Here is an 18,983-nt window from a genome sequence, read left to right as displayed (position 1 = left end):
CCCCCTTCCCCCCCGAAGGTGAAAAGTGCCCTTTGCGCCGCTTTTTGACAAAGTACATGGTGACCCCGCGCTGTTTGTGCCCTGCCCTTTTCTCTCGTCCAGACCCGTTCCCGTCTCTGTCTCTCAGTCCCCCCACCCCGCTCCCTTGTGCAGCGCAGCGAAGTGCACGAGCAGAAGTGCACGAGCAGACGGCTTTCAGCAGACGACGCGCAGACGACACATGTTAGCTCATAAATACTGAACATGAATTGAGGGACGTTTTCGCTGTCGTCGACGGGTTCGATGTCATTCTGCGAGAAAATGGCGCTGCAACCTACGCGACAGCAGGCAACTTTCTGTGTTTTGTGCTGTAGCTGCCATGTTAATTGTGACAGGCCATCCGCGAGTTTAAACGAAAGTAATGGCGCAACGACGGTTTGTGGGCTGTTGGCAAACTGCGGGCAGAGCGAATCCGAGCGTGTTTTGCTACAACCGGCGCCGGTACCTGTGCCTGCTGCGTTAAGCATGCAGGCAGATGCTGCTAATTCGGCGCTGCCTGGCCATTCTGCTGCGGCTACGGGGACGCCGGGGCTAGCACTAAACAACGGTGAAGCACTCTGGCGCTACCGAAGGACAGTTTTTTTTTTTATCACTGCTTACAAAGAGCTAAATTAGCGAGGCGGGTTCTCAGCGGTCATTTCCGGGCGCCCTCCCATAGGAGTCGGAAAATATGCAGGGCCCTTGAATTCAAGCGCTCCGAGAGTTCTTCGAACGTCTCTCTGAGTGTCTGAAAATCCTTGGGAATTTGTAATTGAAATAGCTTGCGACTACGCTTTTATAGCACTTCGGAATTCGACTGCCGTCGGTCCAAGCAAGTGAGTTGCGACAAAAGACAGCACGGAGTCGGTTTCGTCGTATTCACTTTGGGAGGTACTCCATAACAAGAACTATGCGATGTCGTCGTCGTCGACCATGGCCAACTTAGGCACGGAAGCGACCGCACACAAAAAATACACGCGAGAACTCAACACCTCCACGGCGAGCAGACGACAAAACCTGCCTGCACGCGCTCGATTGAAACTTGTCGCACCTATGAGGTGTGACGCTGCTGACGCGCTGCACCTGCACCGCGGAACTGGTTCTGCACCGCACTGGCACCAGTGGCACTTTTTCAGAATTGGTGCCGTGAACCAGCACTGAATCGAATGCAGCTACTTTTTGCACATTTTTGGCTCTAATTAACTATTCGTCCGGTCGTCACCAAATTTTTAGCGCCGCATCCTCACATCATCCTCCTTCGATCATAACCACTTTTTAGGCGGTCTCTCTTTCTAGTTCCCCACAATGGCTGCGGACACGTTTTGATGACAGGAAACCGGTGACATAGCCTAGTAAAGCTTTCGTTTTGAAAGCCACCACTATAGTGTACTAGAATACTCTAGTATTCTAGTTCACTATAGCCACCACTTTCAGGTCAACCAGTGATGACGTCGCTCGGATTTCTTCTGCTCCTGCGATATCTGCTGCTTATACCAGCGTCGTCGCTTCGGCGGACGCGGTTTTGCCCCCCCCCCCCCCCCCCGCGCCTCTTTTTCCATCTTTCTTCCTCTCTCCTAAGCTCGGGTGTGACGTCATCGTTTTTGTGTTACGTCATCACTCTCGTAAGTTTTGCGTCATCATGCAACGTGACTTTAGCGTCACGTCATCACTCTAAATTTTGCAAGTCATCGTGCCACATGACTGGTATGACGTACGCCGATGACACAAGTTTTTTCCTTAGTGGCTTTTCTGCCGATGAACTAATCAATAGAGGAAGTCTAGTTCTTTCTGCTCTCCGGAAGTGGTCCAAACCTAATGGTTTAGCAGTTAATTCTAGTAAGACCAAAGCTGTCTTTCTTCGGCCCCTTAGCCTGGATGTTGGTGTAAACAATACCCTGCAGCTAGAAAATAACTGCATTGAAATTGTGGACAAGTATAAATCGCTCGGTGTTGTTTTTGACTCTTGCATGAGATGGTGTGACCATATAATGCATATCGAAAGTGAGCTTACTAGATCCTGTAGGGTTCTTCTCGAGACTTCGGAACGAATTTTCCCCACAGCGCAAGCTTCTTATTCACCACGCTATAATTCAATCGTACATAAACTACTGTCACCTTGTTTGGATTACAACGTCCAAAACAAATCTAAATATCATACTTGGTCTCCAAAAGAATGCAGTTAGTCTGATCGCTGGTGCGGGTTACACTGCCCACACGGAAACTATATTTCCACAATATAGGATTCACCGTGTGCATACCACGTTTGAGTATCGCTGCCTTAGTTTCTCACCATAATGCGCATCTGACTTCCTGAAGAATCTTGCTGCACTTAAGCCATATGAGAAACGCTTTCATACCAAAACAAATATGGGATATTCCTCGAACGAGGACGTTATACGGAGACCAGAGCCTTCGTTTCGTTTTACCACACACACTAAATCATCACAGCATAAATAAACCAAATATCTTTACCGCCCCCATTAAGGACTTTAAGTTATATTTCATCAGTGCCGCACACTCTTTCTGTTCTTTGCCTAGGTGGGCTTTGTCATTATTACCCTCTATTTTTTAGGTCCAGCCACGTTGCCACCGTTAATTACTGTCTTCATTCTATTGCCACCGTTAATTATTGTCTTCATTCTAGTTTGTTTCATGATCGTAAATATTTCTTGCTGTTTTCCATAGTACATAGTTTCATTCTCTATATGTATGTTTGCCTTGAATGGGCACAAGTTCTGCTGTTCTGCCTTCACCGGGCCTCGAGCATATCTCAAGCTACCCTTTAGCTTTCCGCCTGAGGCCCATTTCCTGTTTGTCTGGAAATAAACTTTCTTCAATTCAGTTCAATTCATTACCTTGACACGTAACTAATTTTTTGCGTTATCTTGTCACGTGGATTTCTCTATAACCTCACCATCTTGGCACGTGACTAATTTTTGAGTGATAATTGTCACTTGACCCACTACTTACTTCGATTAATTAGTCAAGCTAATTAGCCATGTCATCGTTTTCAGTTCGTTATTTTCAACTTTGCTGATTTACTCATTTTATTAATTACACTATTTAACTGCTTTTACTGATTAATAGTGTGACATCATTTGTCACGGAATATAACACCATTAATTTATTACTCATTATCATTAAACATTTGAAACGAAAAGCTTAACTACGCTCGGTAAAGCAGTCTTCGCGTAAGCCAGAGAATGACCTTTAACGACCTTCAGCACAACCACGTTACCCGTGTATGACCATATGTGGTACAGTTTTGGTGTCGAACCTTTGACCCATGACCTTCAGTTGACCTTTGACCTTAAGAACATCCGATGGGGTGATGTGAAGCTACGTGATGACACCTGATGGGGTGTCTTAAGACCACGCGATAAGACGTCATAGCCACGTGGTCGTGTGGGTATATATATACAGAAGGGCAGAATAGCAAATTCCGCATAGCTGGAAACAGAGTAAAATGAATTAGATTTATAAAGGAAAAGGCAATAAGACGAACATAAAATCCTTCCGACCGATTACGATAACATCAGTTATATACAGGCTGGCGATGCAGGCGGTGAAAATAAAAATGCAGTCATGGGTAGAAATTAATAGAATACTTGGTGAACTTCAGAACGGGTTCAGAAGTGGTAGGCGCTTAGAAGTGGTGGACGCTTACCCAGTGCATAGAAATAGCTAAGGCGGAAAACAGACCTGTGTATTTAGCCTTCTTGGACATAAGCGATGCATACGACAACGTGAACAGGGAACTCCTGTGGAACATATTAAAAGGCGAAGGTGTCAGTCATGAGGTAATTAATTTTCTACAGGAAATATATCGAGAAAATGAAGTTGAAATAACATGGGAATGAATTAGGAGTACAACTGTCGAGGTACACAAAGGATTAAGGCAAGGTTGTCCTCTATATCACCGCTGCTGTTCATGCTTTATATGATAAGTATGGAAAGAAGGCTACAAGGAAGCAATCTAGGTTATGATCTGTCGTACATATTAGGCGGAAAGGTTGTTGAGCAACGACTACCGGGTTTAATGTATGTGGACGATATTGTACTGTTAGCAGATAGCCAGGAAGATTTGCAAATTTTGGTTAATTGCTGTGGAGACGAAGGAGACAGTCTAGGTTTCAGTTTTAGCGCAACTAAGTCAGGTGTGATGGTTTTCAACGGTACAACTGATCAGGAGCTTACAAGGCCATGAAATACCCCGAGTGGCCGAATACAAATATCTCGGGGTATGGGTAAACGAAGGGCATATGTACACGGAAAAGCACGAACAGTCTCTCATAGCGAAAGGGCGAAGAGATGCCAGAATAATGAAAGGTAGGGCATTGTGGGGGTACAACAGGTATGAAGTCCTCAGAGGTATTTGGAAAGGAATAATGGTACCGGGGCTTACTTTCGGGAATGCGGTTCTATGCTTAAGGGCAGAAGTTCAGTCGCGATTAGAAGTAAATCAGAGAGCTGTTGGAAGATTAGCACTAGGTGCCCACGGGAAAACCACAAATGAGGCAGTACAGGGTGATATGGGCTGGGCAACGTTCGAAGCACGGGAAGCTGAGTAAAATACTATATGAAGAATTCGCCTGAAGAAATTGGACGATAACAGGTGGGCAGCTAAGGTGTTTAAATACCTGCACAGAAAGAGCGTTGACTCACAGTGGCGGAAAAGACCTGGGAAACTGACCAGTAAGTTTTCCAGACATGAGGAAGGAGAAAGAAAGAGCATTAAACAAGAGGTTAAAAACGTCGAAGGTAAAAATTGGATAGATTCAATGGAAAAGAAGCATAGAGTAGAACTATACCGATACTGTAAAAGGCGGATAAGGAAGGAAACGTTTTATGATAACTCAAGAGGCAGTGCCCTCCTCTTTGAAGCTAGGTCAGGGTGTTTTAGAACGCGCAGCTACAAACATAAATTTAACGAAGAAGATGACACATGTGCTGTGTGTCGTAAATCTGTAGAAACAGTAGAACACCTCATCCTAAAATGTGATGGTATCCATCCCGATGTCGATGCAGGCACAGTCACTCTTCATGAGGCCCTAGGGTTTAGAGATAGCAATAGTCATGTAAATAAATCTGCGGTGGAAATTTGCAAAAAGCGATTGTAGGATTCGTGGCTCAAAAGCAGAGAGGTGACGTAAGTTCAGAAGTGTAGGAAGATGTATTTTAAAGAAAATGGCGAATTTTATTAGCAACTTACAGCAGAGTTAAACAAAAATAAAGGAAAAAAAACAGCGTGGTGGCAACTACCACCGCCCCGTTTCAAAGGGGACGCTCCTAACTTCCATCCATCCATCATGGCAGTCAGTTGAAATTTGCATACGTATAATTACTCATGTACGCATCGGTACACAAAGACACTTCAGAGTCAAAGATCACAACGCATTCACTATGTCCACTTTTATTCAGTTCGAACCAACGAGTCTTCGTAGTGCGTTCTGCGCGTGCTCACCTCGCAGTCTGAAAGACCTTGCTTCGATTCCCCGTTTCTCCCCAAGATTTTATTTGGAGGTTCTCCTGTTACAGTTACAACGCCGACACGGGCTTTTCTACGACACGAGCTCTTTAACACTGTCTCGTTAACCACACAACGCAGTCCAGGAGGCCGGTGACCGACATTTCGCTCTGCTGCCCATGAAGTGAAGGTTAAGCCTTGCGCACCATTGAAAACAGCGCTGCTGTCTTCTGACTTCGCATTCGGCGTCACTGCGCGACAAATTTGCGGTGTCTGCTTCCGGGTGAAATAGATGCCCCCCGGCGGCGGCGCTTCCCTTCTTTGCGTGAGCAGTGAGTCAGTCCTCGTTTGGTGACAGCAGCAGAAGCGCATAGATGTGGCGCCTGCGTGTGTTCGCTCTCTGAGGGATTTCTTACCCGCAGGACCCCCAGGCCAGCTGGGACATGAACAACCACGACCCTGATCCTCAACCGAGATACGACCTGGTCGACTCGAACCGGTGAGTCTCTTCCGTTTCCTTATCTCGGTGCGCACTGCTCGCACCTTTTCCTCGTGTCACGTTTGCGCCCGTCTTCGTCCTTTTTGAAGCGAAAAGCTTCACTACGCTAGGCAAAGCAGTCGACGTGTAGGCCGGAGAATGACCTTGAACGACCTTCAGCCCAACCACGTTAGCCATGTATGGCCACATGTGTTACAGTTATACTCATGACCTTTATCTAGTTGATCTTTGACATTGCGTGACCTTTGGATTGACCTTTGACCGTAAGGACATCCGACTAGGTGATGTGAGACCACGTGATGACATCCGATGGGGGTGTCGTAAGACTGTGATAGCACGTCCTAGCCACGTGGTCGTGTTTATACATATATAGAACGGCTGTCGCGAGCGTGTAGCGTATCTGCCATGGACGAGCCTCAGAGCAAGCGTGCTTGCTTTTCGCTGAATTCCAGGGTTAGCCAAGTTAAGCCACTGCCAATTTTTTCGTTTTCTTGTTTCCTCCTCCGGTGCTGGTCGTATATGTCGCGACTTTGTCTCGTGCTTCCCCGCGAACTATGTCCGCCGGGATTTGAGGGAGTGAGTGAAATCCATCGATTAACTACTGGAGTGATCAGTGCACAAACAACAAGTAATCGTCTTGAGGGTGTCGGTCATTTGCCGGTACTTCGGACGTCGAATACCGTGTTGAAGATGAAATTTTGCTCTCGCGTGCTGTTAAGAGTTCGATGTGTATTTGAACGCGAAGCGACGAAGGCAGTGAGGCTACTCAGGGGTGATGACATGACGGAAGCCAACAGTCACCGAAACCAAGGAGCATGTGGGGTTTTTTGTTTTTGTAGTTTTCATCAATGGACGATTAATAAAAGCAGAAGAAAAAACAACCACATGCCGCCGGTGGGATCCGAACCTACGATCTTCGAATTTCGCGTTCGGTGCTCTATCAAGAGAGCTACAGCGACGGATGTCCAACGTGCTTCTTTCGGGGGTATTTATGTGTAGTGAAACTGAATCTTGGGAGTGTTCACCAGCGCCACCTTCGTCCATAGCAGCGGACGTAGTACATCCGGTATTAGCGCGAGTGTCACGTGGTCGAACGAGCGAGAACCCTCTTATTATATCTATGGCATCAGGACTGCCAGATTCGAGGCCCTCGATAAACTTTTCAGCAGACAAGGGGATAGAAAGAGGTGTTCGTTAGACATACCCCTCAGGGATGAAAATATATTTAGCTGCTATCAGATTTGTGTGCACAGTTCGTACATACCCTAATTTTGGAGGAGTGGCATACACTGTAGATACTGTCGGTCGATTTTGTCTGCACCGCATTCTTTAAAACTTTCTTGGCCTTTCAAGAAACGCCAATTAATTACTTCGAGGCTGTATCGTCAGAGCCTGGGAAGGAGGTTCAGTGCTGTAAAAACCTATTTCTCAGTTACATACAGCCAACTGCGCTGCTGTCCAGTGAGCATGGTGATATTCGTGTTGTCTCTCTCCTCTTCTTGAGCTCCCTAAAAGCTGGGAAGTCAGTGCGAACACGTTTTGCGGTGGCGCATTCCGACCAGCGATAAACCGCTACTGTACACATGAGCAGGCACTTTAGCGAAAAGGAGGCGCTAATTTGCTTCGGAAATCTCGTGTAATTTTCTCCATGCTGGACATTTCCCGGCACACACTTAATGGATATTTAAGCCATGTTCTGGAGCCTAAATTGTGGTGTTTTATAAGAGATTAGTTACACATTTCACGCTCCAGGTCTCGAGAGGATATAGCGAGTAGCCAGAATCCGGTAACTTTTTTCGAGGTTGGTTCAACAGCCAAGGTTTGTGCCGAGAAATTCATACTCTGTTGAAAAGCAGCCGCGCCCAAAGGAGCGAGAGTAGTTTCCTGTGACGCTTCAAGATGAAGACTTCGTCCTCCACTGCTACCACCCCCCTAAGAGAATCAATAAAAAGTTTTTCATTCATTCATTCCTGTGACGCTGTGCTTTCTTTGTTCCTCTCCCTCGTTCTTCCAGGCACGGCACGCGCTGCGCGGGTGAAGTGGCGGCCGTAAAGAACAATTCAATCTGCGCGGTTGGCGTGGCTTTCGGTGCAGGCATCGGAGGTACGTATAAGCGTCAATTTATCCCACTTCGATGAGTGGAGTAATGCGCGAAGTGTCGCTCTTTTTTTGTGTTTCCTTGCGTCATATGAACTGGTCGCGACAGCAATTTCGCTCGACTTTTCTCAAAACGCTCTGACTTTGCTTCTCAGTAGGAGTGTGCGAGTTTTGAATAGCGAATAAAATATCCTTCTATTCGATTGACTGAATGATTAAAACTATTCGAGTATATATGTTTTTAAGTTTTCGAATATTAGCTGATGTGAAGGCATTAGCTATAGCCTTGACGACTGTTTCGAGAACAGCGCACTGCCGCACAGCATGCTCAGTCAACCAAAAGCTCCTCCAACGACACTCCTACGTGTCGATGACTATGATGATGATTAAAACTTTATTTCCACCGATGTAGGAGGCCCCCTACTCCCCTTCCCTGGCACGCAGGGCTATAGGGGACGGGGGGTCGGGACCTCCGCGACTAAAGACTGGCGAAGATACATTGGTTCTTCTCGGCCTCAGCTGCCAGGCGGACCTTTGGCGGCGGGGACCTTGCTCCGCAGCAGGGCCTCTCAGGCTTCTCTCAGACCCCGGGGCATTCCCAAATTATGTGACCGAGGGTCCCCCTCGATCCGCACGTCTTGCATTTATCGTCTACATGGGTGCGAAGCAACCAGACGGGGTTTGTAAAGTGTTCGGCCTGTAATCGTGGCCAGGCGACTGCCTCTCTTATTGTTTAAGCTTGGATCCGGTGGTGGCAACAGGCGTGTTCCTAACCTATAGTTCTCGACGATTTGCAAACGTTCGTCCATCCCCTGGCAGTCGGGCGGCTCTATACGGTTACCCGGAAGTAGAAATATCGGGCTAACGCGTGGGCCGCCTCGTTACCGCGGACGGATGTGGGGGCTGGGACCAAAATTAAGGCGGTCGTGCGATCGATTTTGGCGGCGGACAGGATGCGAGCCATTTCCGGCCAGACCCTGCCCTTTCCAATGTTCCAGATTGCAGTTTTGCTGTCGCTAAGAATCAGACTATAGCCTTGGATCTGGCGCAAGCGAGAGCTATTGCGACCTCCTCGGCTGTATCTACGTTTCTTGTCCTCCCAATGGAGGCGGCGACTGGTGCACCTCGGCCGTCGACTACCGAGGCGAACGGCGCCCCCGACGTGCCACTCGCTGCGTCCACGTAGACCTCTACTGCCCTAAATTTCCCTGCCCTCTTCTCTCGCCTTTCCCTGTGGTGTTCTCGGTGCATGTTGCAGGGGGGGGGACTACAATATTCTCGCGACATTGTGGCGGTGGAGCGACCTTGTCGCGTATGCCCCTATCAAATTTTCGGCCGAAGTTGGTCCGGCCCGTATTCTCTGTGCTCAGCTTTCGAGCTGGGCGATTCGCACTGCCTCGGGGAGTTCAGTCCAACTATTATGCACCCCCATTTCCAACAGGCGGTCTGTGGAGGTGGAGATGGGTAGGCCCAGCGCCCTCTTGACGTAACGCCTAATAAGCGCGTCGATCCTATCTTTCTCGTTCGGCCTAATATCGAGGAACGACGTGGCGTAGCATATTCGGCTAATAATGCAGGAGGCTACGTCCTTTTTGAGGCCCCTGCCCTTGAGCGCGACCCTCCTGAAGATCCCTGTTGCTTGTGCAGCGTAGTTTCTGAGCTTCTTGATAATTCCTTCGTTATACTCGTCCTTCTAGATGAAAGGACCGAGGATCCTGATTTGAAGAACTTTCGGCACGGTTTTGCCCTCAGCCGTAATTTCGAAATTCCAGTAGCGCTTGCACCGACGTGTTTTCGGATAGTATATGAAGAGTTCGGATTTTTGCGGGGAACACGCAAGGCCCCTTTCGGCCGCATAGGACACTCGCCGCCGCCTGCAGATGCTTATCTATGCTACCGTCACTGCCACTGTTCATGCAGAGGTTAACGTCATCCGCGTACATGCTAAATATTAGGCCTTCTATGCCCCTGAGGGCGGCGGGAAGGCTCCTCATCGACACGTTCAAAAGGAAGGGTGAGGGCACCGAGCCCTGCGGCGTACTCTTACTTCCCAGGTGTACCGTGGGAGATTGTAGGTCCTGAAATTTTAGTTTTAGCGTCCTGCTTGACAGGAAGTCCTCGATGTAACTATACGTCCTGTCGCCGACTCCTATCCCCTGAAGCCCCGCAAAGATCTCTGCATGCTCAACATTGTCAAATGCTTTGTTTAGATCTCAACCTCGAATTACGTTCGCGTCTTTGGATCTCAAATTTATAGTGGGTTCTGCTCCAGGTCGTTCTGCGCCATGAAGCGCGTCAGTCTGCCCCGAATCACGCGTTCCATAAGCTTTCCTATGCACCGAGTTAGGGAAATGGGTCGGAGATTTTCCAGTTTGGCCGGTTTATCCGGTTTAGGGATTAGCACCGCGTTTGCAGTTTTCCACTACTGGCTACTCCACCCCTCCTGCGTGTATTTGGTGAACGCCGTTATAGACTTGCATATTTGGTTACAGGCGCGAAAACAGACACAACACAAGGCAAAAAGACGGGACGGAGCGCCCCTTGTGTTCTGCCTTGTGTTGTGTCTGTTTTCGCGCCTGTAACCAAAGATGTACAGTTACCAACTTGCCCAGCAAGACGTTCTTTTAAGTTATGGACGTGTCGTCCAGATTCCTTAATATTTTATTCGTAACGCCGTCAGGGTCGGGTGCCGTTCGTGTTTTTAAACTCAAAATTTCGGCCCTGACCTCCGTGATGGGCGCGTCGGGAGTATTGGGGGAGGCGGAAGGATGTTGTGTCGCCCATCTAAGTGTCCACTAATTTTGCCACGAGCTCCGCGTCCGTCCCCTGGAACGCGTGCGTGCCTGGCCTTTGACAATCCAGTAATAATAATAATAATAATAATAATAATAATAATAATAATAATTGGTTTTGGGGGAAAGGAAATGGCGCAGTATCTGTCTCGTATATCGTTGGACACCTGAACCGCGCCGCCGTAAGGGAAGGGATAAAGGAGGGAGTGAAAGAAGAAAGGTGCCGTAGTGGAGGGCGCTGGAATAATTTCGACCACCTGGGAATCTTTAACGTGCACTGACGTCGCACAGCACACGGGCGCCTTAGTGTTTTGCCTCCATAAAAACGCAGCCGCCAATCCAGTGTCCGATTGTGTTTTTGAGCTATCGGGGTCCAGGAGATGTCGCAGCAGGCGCCACGTCTTTGAAAGGCTCATGTTGCCTTCCATTTCATCACACCTACTGCACCAGTTGCTCGGAAAGTTTAATTGCGTAATTCTCAATTTCCTTGTTATGCCTGGCTATTCTTCGCCTCAAATTTCGTTTCCATCTCTGTGTGCGAAGGCGCTTTTCCATGCGCCGTTCAGCTTCCCACAGGTGCAGGAGTTTGCTGTCGGCGTCGTCGTCCTGTAGGGTCGTGGTAGCAGTCCTAACGTGGCGCATGAGGGCCTCTACGTCGGAGGTTTCCTTCATTTGCCTGAATTTATCCCGTTCAGTTACGCTGGGCTTCTTTCCCCGTCAAGGGTTAGTGATCGCTCCCGAAGTTGAGCTCGGTGTTTCTCCAGCTAATCTCTTCCGCGTTTCTGGTGACGGTTAGATGTGGGGTATAGTGTCGATGCTCACTCTGTTGCCCACCCTGGTCGGACAGCCCGGGTCCGTTTGCAGGGTGAGGCCCGGTTCGTGAAAGTCTTCCCACAGCTGGCTTTCCTTTGGGTCATGCCTCTTGTATCCACTCGTGGTGGGCCGCGTTAAAGTCTCCTACAATTAGCAGGGGATTGGTTCCTGTCGCCTCGATCGATTTGCGAAAGAGGGCCCTGAACCTAACCTTGCCCTGCTGGGGTGTGCTGTGAATGTTGAGGGGAAAAAAATACTGGGCTCCTCCTTCCCACCGGTGAGAATTCCGACGAGAACCGCCTCAATGTCACGAGGATTGATTTCGTGTGCGGTCGCCGCTACATTCCTTTTGACGAATGTAGTAACCCGGGATTTTTCCCCGCGGTCGCGAACAAACGCCTGATATCCCGAAAATTTAACCGCGCCCTTGCCGGTTTTCTGCAGGGCTACGGATAAGGGTTCCTCAATTTCCTGCTCGAGGTACTCGTTGCACGAGCGCTCGCTTGCGCGAGAATACCCTCTTCAGTTCGACTGCCATATGTTCGATCCATTCTTTAGTGAAGTTCTGGTCATTTTGGGATTGGTCAATTCTATTTTCAAGTATTGTCTGCCTCCGTGAGAGTGGCAGAGGCCGCGTTCATGTGTTTAAGGTGTTCCTGAATCTGATTTAGGACACCCATAATTTCGTTCATGCCAATCTCGATCCTTTCGAATCTCACCTCGTACTTGGCGTCTAGTGTCTGTTCTACTACCACCACTGGATCTGTCTCCCCACCCCTCCGCCTCTGCGGGGGGGGGGGTCTAATCGGCGCAGTGACCATATTTTCCTCCTCCGTCGCCGGCAGCGCGGGTGGTGTGACAACCTTTGACGCCAGAGGTGGGGGCATTAATTGAACTGCTTGTTTTGAGGGGAATGCCTGCTGAGGCGGGGGTTTAGGTCGGTGAAGCTCCTGAGTGAGTTTCTTAACCTCCTTAAGTTCACCGACTTCCTTTTTCAAATTTTCTGTTTCTTTATACTTCCCATCTCTATAGCCTGGGAGGGCCCGCTACCTAAACTTGCAGTTTTACGGTCCCCGCTCGGGCTTCTTCTCTTCCGGGGGCCCACGGGTTCCTCGGGTCCCTGGAACTGGCTCCAGACCCGGATCGCCCTCTGCCACGCGAGCTCCAACGGCCTCGGCCGGTAGTCTCCATCATCTGGCTCCGGATTCCCCGCGCCTGCCTCGAGAGTCCCCTCCTCTCACCTTTGAGCGTCGTCTGGAATCGTCTTTGAGTGTTGCATCAGACTTTTGCTGCTGCTGGGCGATTTTTCGCTCCCACTGCCGTTTCTTGGTCAGATAGGGAATGCTGTAGATTTCCCTTCATTTCTTGTAGCCAAGCGGGTGATTTTTGCCGCACAGCTGACACTTCGCTTCGCAAGTATGGCCCGACTCCGGGCGCTTCGCTCCGCATCTTCGACACTGACGTTGGTATACGATCCGATCGAGCAAACATCTTCGCGGGGGCACAAGTGTCCGCATGTTTTTTTCTGTATATATATATATATATATATATATATATATATATATATATATATATATATATATATATATATATATATATATATATATATATATATATATATATATATATATATATATATATATATATATATATATATATAGTACGCACCTTTGCCATGTAAGTGAGAGTTTCACCCACTTCGAAACCTCCGGATTTTCGAACAGTGTTAAGGCCGTGGTTGACTCGCAGCACGGGGGGAGGGTTGCCTTTGATGGTGCGGAGTTGGTGCGCGAGCTCTTCGTCGGCGAAGCGGACGTCGTGCACGACCCCCCTTCCCCAGTCTTCGGGCATAGCCATGTACGCCATAACTTCGATTTTTTGCGCCCCCAAATTCGAGGACGCGCAGTGCAACGTATTTTCTTTTCCGCTCGTCGCTAACTGTTGCGATGAGATTGGACTGTTGTCAATTGGTATTAATCGAGAAAATGACCTCCTCGGCGCGATCGACGCCTGCGGTGCGAGCGATCAACTCCGCTAATTCCAGGCTGCTGTGTTTAAGTAGGCGGCTGACTCCACCCGGGGACGGAGAATTTTTTTCAACACCATCTGGTATCTTGGCTGCCATTTTCTTCCCGGTGAGCTTGGCTTGCTCTCTCTCTCTCTCTCTCGATAAGCGGTGACGACGCGTTCCTCGTTCTCGAGTGGCTCCGCCTTTCCTTTCTTCTTGACCGAACTGTGTCAGCTCCGCCGAGCCTGTGCTCGTTCCCTCCATGGGTTCCATCATTTTCGCCCAGGTTCTAAGCGGATCTCGGCCGCTGGGGGTGCTTTTAGCTGGCTAGGCCTAACTAGGCCTGACGCCCCACTTGGCTCGCCGAACTTAAGGCCTCAAAATTGAGTGAAAAACTCGGCCCACCTTGAAAATTTGAGCACCCGCGGCGAGCGCATCCTGAATGCAGTCGATTCACACAAAAATTCTAGGACCCGGTGACCGAAGTAGAGCGCGAGCGGTCGTAGTCGACGTAGTCCGCTCTCGTCGGAGTCTAGCGGCGGAATCTAGTCGCCCCTGTCACGTACGTGTTAGCACGCGCTTTTTCGTTCTGCCGTTGGTTGCGAGAGTGAAATCGCGCGGCCACAAGGGTGCTCCTTTCGTAGCACCCAACTAGGAGCGAGCAAAGAGCACGTGACGTGGGCGTGCCTAGCGCTCTTGCTGGTCACGCGGTTTCGGCCGTTTGCGGTGACGAGAATGGCATTTTCTAAATTCTAGATGGATAGAATAAACTTTATTGACCTACGGCTAAGGTGACCTACCCACCCCCGACACGGAAGGTCGGGGGGCGGGTACCGCCGCCTCAGATGCAGGCTGGGAGGTCTTGGGTCCCAGCAGCCTTGTCAGCCAGTTGGACGAGCAGGAGCTGGAGCTCAGGGTCCGAGCTGCGCAGCAGGGTCTCCCAAGTGTCTACTGTCTATATTGTACGTCCCCCCGGGAGAGAAAATTCTAAAAACTGGTATAGATATGACTTAGGTGGGCTACAAGCCTCTCGATATTAAATATTAATCAGGCTGCTGTTAGCACAGTGCTATGTCGAAAAAGCGCTCTTGTAACGTTTTACAGCGAAGCTGTATACCTCTACCGAGCAAGGAAAGTTTCATATCGTCTTCAGCTAAAAACGCCAGGCTCAAAACAAAACAAGCCTCAAAACCACATGATGGATGATAAGGCGCGTGAGAACATCCGGGTTGACATCATTCGAAGCCCTCGTGTGAAGTGCAAACTGCGTAAGGTATTCCAAGAGCGGAATCAGCCGGGCCAGTTGGTGCATGACAAGAAAAATTCAAAGCGCTAAGGACGGGACAAAGTGAAAGGAGACACACATACGTGTGTGTCTGCTTTCACTTTGTCCCGTCCTTAGCGCTTTGAATTTTTCTTGCATAATGTATGATAACGACGCCAGCAAACAATGCGAAGCACATTCCTTCTCCCCGCGTGTGTTTCTCTGTAAAAATTACGGTTGCGCCAGGCAAAAAGTTTAATGCAAACAGCATATCTTCTTTGAAATCAGGCATACAGCATGCAGCACACAGCTCAAGTTTATTTCACTTGTATCTGGTTTTCCTCTTTGCAGAGCCACGTGTGTGAATTTTCAAGTGACGTCGCAATGGTTAATTGGGTGTCGTTCTACAGCTTCACTGTCCAACCACCTTTACAGCATGGATTGGAGCCACAACTTTTTTTAAAAATTGCTGAATGTGAAATGACAATACCGGTCGGCTCTTTCTACGCAGGCGTGCGCATGCTCGACGGAGACGTGACTGACGTGGTGGAGGCGCGGTCGCTGGAGCTCAACAACCAGCACATCCACGTGTACAGTGCCTCGTGGGGTCCCGATGACGACGGAAAGACTGTGGACGGGCCCGGCGAACTGGCCACGAGGGCCTTCCGCGAGGGCATCGAGCGCGGCCGCGGCGGCCTCGGTTCCATCTTTGTGTGGGCCTCGGGCAACGGCGGCCGTGAGCGCGACAACTGCAACTGCGACGGGTACACCAACGCCATCTGGACGCTGTCCATCAGCAGCGCCACTGAGAACGGTTTGGTGCCGTGGTACAGCGAGGCTTGCTCGTCCACCTTGGCTACTACGTACAGCTCGGGATCGACTGGCGAGAGACAGATTGTGCGTTCCCCTTTCTTTTCCTCCTTTCCCTTCCCTGGAACAATGCAGTAGCCGTAGCCTTGATTGCTCAGCACTCGAATCCAAAGTTGTTCGATATCGATGCCTACTATTCCAGCTTGTTTAATGCCTGTGGGCTTGTCCTTTATGATACTTCATATTGGTCGCATGGCCCATTGAAATAAAAACTTGTTTGTTTGAATGGTCATTACTAAGAATATTGGAGAGAAAGAGAACAAACTTTATTGTCAGGAAGAAGATTTTGATCTTCTTGGGTTAATTGCTTCAGCCGCTCCAGGAGGCCAGCAGCTTGTCTGTCGGCGACTGCCTGTGCTCTTGCCGTGGCCTGGGACTGAACGTCCGGGTCCGGGCTGGCAAGAACAGCTTCCCATTTTTCAAGCGTGGGAGATGTGACTAGATCTGCCTGAGGCGGATCCTCCATGCAGTCCCATCTAAGGTGGCAGGCCCGCCGCACAGCTGACAGTACGGATTTACCAAATCGGGAAAGATATTGAAACACGTCCACAGGCTTGGCTGCGACCGCGTTTGCAGCCGCCTCCACGTGGCAGCCTGTTCGCGGCTGAGCGAAACGTGCGTAAAAGGCAGGCTCGCTCTAAGCTCTCTGCAATAGTTCGTTATGGCTTGATATAATGTATAATTAGCGTCTAACTCACATCCGGGTCCGAGACGCCGTCACCAGCTCGGCTGACGAAACCTTGCACATACTGGTGGGCGTCCTCGTTCCCTGGAGCACCCGCGTGGGCCGGGACCCACACCAGATCCGCTTCCTTCCTATCTTTTGGCATCCTACGAATAATTTTCTATGCAGTGGCGGAGATACGTCCCCTCGCAAAGTTGCGAAGGGCCGTTTTGGAATCACTGAGAACTGTGCTGGTGCCTTCCTGAACGATCCCTAGTGCTACTGCAGTCTCTTCGGCCTCTTCCACTCGGTCCGTGACCACCGTAGCCACTACCCTGCGGGAGATGCTCACCGCGCTTACAGCAAAAGCGTATTTGCCTGCAATGTTATAATGTGCCGCAGCGACATGCACGACACTATCGTCCCCTCGATACTCTTTGCTTTACGTCTTTGCCCCGGCCCTCCTCCAGTTTTCGTGACGGTCCGCTTGCATGTTCTTGGGGATAGGTTTGACCCGAATGCATCTGCGTAACTCTGTCGGTATAATTACCTGGCCTGAAGGGACCTCACCCTTTAGGAATATTGGATAATTTCGAATATTCGGCCAAATAGTAAAAGCATTCTGTATTCGATTCAGACCGAATGTTTTGGTGTTCAAAATCTCGGAAGTAATCATCCCGAGCGAATAACGTTTATGGAACACTTGCTGCGTGCTCTGGGATCGCAACGCGGCATGCGCGCAACCGAAGCCCCGACTCCGCGCCGCGTGCCTGCGCTCCCACGTGTATGCCGGAACCGGTCTGTGCATGCTCGCACGAGCAGGCAGAATCGCGGCGTCCGTAGCTGCAAGGTGTCTGCGGGTGCGCACGCGCCGTAACTGGTGTGGTGGCGGGCCGCTAGTGCGTGCGGCCGCTAGTGCGCACGCACTAGCGACTGCACATGCTCAGTGGCTCCCCGCATAATCGAACCGCAATAGCGGCAGCGGATTGCACTATGCTAAATTTCTCTAATCGGCGGTCGCGTGGTTCTCCTGATTTCCACGGAATGAGTTTGAGCAGACTGGAGGTTCAGCAACCGCTCTTCTCCGCATGAGATTCACGAATAAAGCGCCACGGCTCTAGCACGAGAGGAAGCTAGCACGAGGCACATCATGGCATGTGCCCCTTTCTGACGCCTGACACGAGGTGCCGCAGGGTGTGCAGTGCGTACATCTAGCGATAGTTATACAAAGACACAATCGCGATTAAGACCAGGACTCGGGTTCGTGTAGATAGGTGTGCAGTTTCTGGTGGTTACAGTATATATACTTTTTGCGAGTCAGCGCTGGTGGTGTCGCCCTTCTTGTTCTTTGTGTTCTGTCAAAGTGTGCGCAGCTTTTGTCTTCACAAATTGCCCAAATGTCTGCTCTACTATAGGTCTGACACCCTACAAACACACTTCCACGTTTATCTCTCCGGGCTTTAAAAAATTCTTGTGCACCAACCATTGACCTAATCGAGAGCAAACATATTACTCGCAAGGTGGCATGTTATTGTCTACATTCTCCGAGATGTAATTAAAGATCAGTACTTGCCTGACCTTTTTGTAATTACTGAAATACCGGTGTCGCCCACGGGTACAATTTTCAGAAAAGCTTGCTTAGGAGCCGAAAAAAGGGGCTGCCCGTTGGGGAAGCGACCACTGGCTTCTGGGCAAGTTATGTGGTTCCTTGAAGATGCTGTTTCGTCTGCTCGTCAAATTTAATCAAAAGGAAGAGATATCACCTCTCTAACTAAAACACTCTGCTAAAATCCAGGAGTAAGCTTCATAGCAAACGCGCGGAACTCGCCAACCTACCGAACCACATTTTCAGTTACTTCTTCATCTGGCAGGTGGAGCAGCTTTTCAGATCAGCTGTTTTGTTCGCACCTGCGAAAACTGTACTTGAAGCCAACAGCAGTTTCACCTTAATTCTAGAAAATGCAGGCAAGTACCGATGTTTACTCTCAGACTTATTTTTTGCGCACACAAAGATGACACATGAAGGACGAGGAATACAGGACAGGGCACCTGTCTTCCTTGACCTTATTGTGTCGTCTTTATGTGCACAAAAAAGAACTCTGTGAATGAGCCATCTAGCTCCGTAACGCATATTACTGGAATGCTGTTGTTTAATTACATATCAAAGAACATAGATCATAAGTCATGTTAACATGTGAGTGGTATTTGCTCTCGATTAGGTCAGTACTTTGCACACAGGAATTTTTAAAAATCCGGACAGATAAATATGCCAATCTCTATACGTCGGCTCCACATGTAGGCCAACTCACCAATTTCCGATGGTCGCTTTTGTAGGTTGTCGACACAGTTTTAATGAGTGCAACAAAGATCAGTGCATCCTTTTCTTCATGTAATGGCCTTATTTTGTGTGTTCGAAAAATATGTGATTGTTAAAAATGCCAATTGTGCTGTTCAACCTATTCTGTGTGCTAGAAGTATTTAAAATTATTCG

At 49.3% G+C, this 18,983-nt stretch overlaps 1 protein-coding gene across 5 annotated transcripts in view; it reads left to right on the top strand.

Moving 5' to 3' along the window:
• Positions 1 to 18,983, top strand: part of LOC144125632 (furin-like protease 1, isoforms 1/1-X/2) — a 233,405-nt gene that overhangs the window by 178,408 nt on the left and 36,014 nt on the right. For all 5 annotated transcript variants that reach the window (XM_077659199.1, XM_077659198.1, XM_077659201.1 and 2 more), the window contains exons 5-7: positions 5,908 to 5,984; positions 7,999 to 8,087; positions 15,470 to 15,855. In XM_077659199.1, coding sequence (XP_077515325.1) covers positions 5,908 to 5,984; positions 7,999 to 8,087; positions 15,470 to 15,855 — 552 coding nt within the window. The remainder of the gene's footprint in view (positions 1 to 5,907; positions 5,985 to 7,998; positions 8,088 to 15,469; positions 15,856 to 18,983) is intronic.

This window comes from Amblyomma americanum, chromosome 3 (genome assembly GCF_052857255.1).
Source record: "Amblyomma americanum isolate KBUSLIRL-KWMA chromosome 3, ASM5285725v1, whole genome shotgun sequence".
NCBI lineage: Eukaryota > Metazoa > Arthropoda > Arachnida > Ixodida > Ixodidae > Amblyomma > Amblyomma americanum.
The sequence above is the reverse complement of the archived record's forward strand: the minus strand, read 5'-3'. Positions and strand labels throughout refer to the sequence as shown.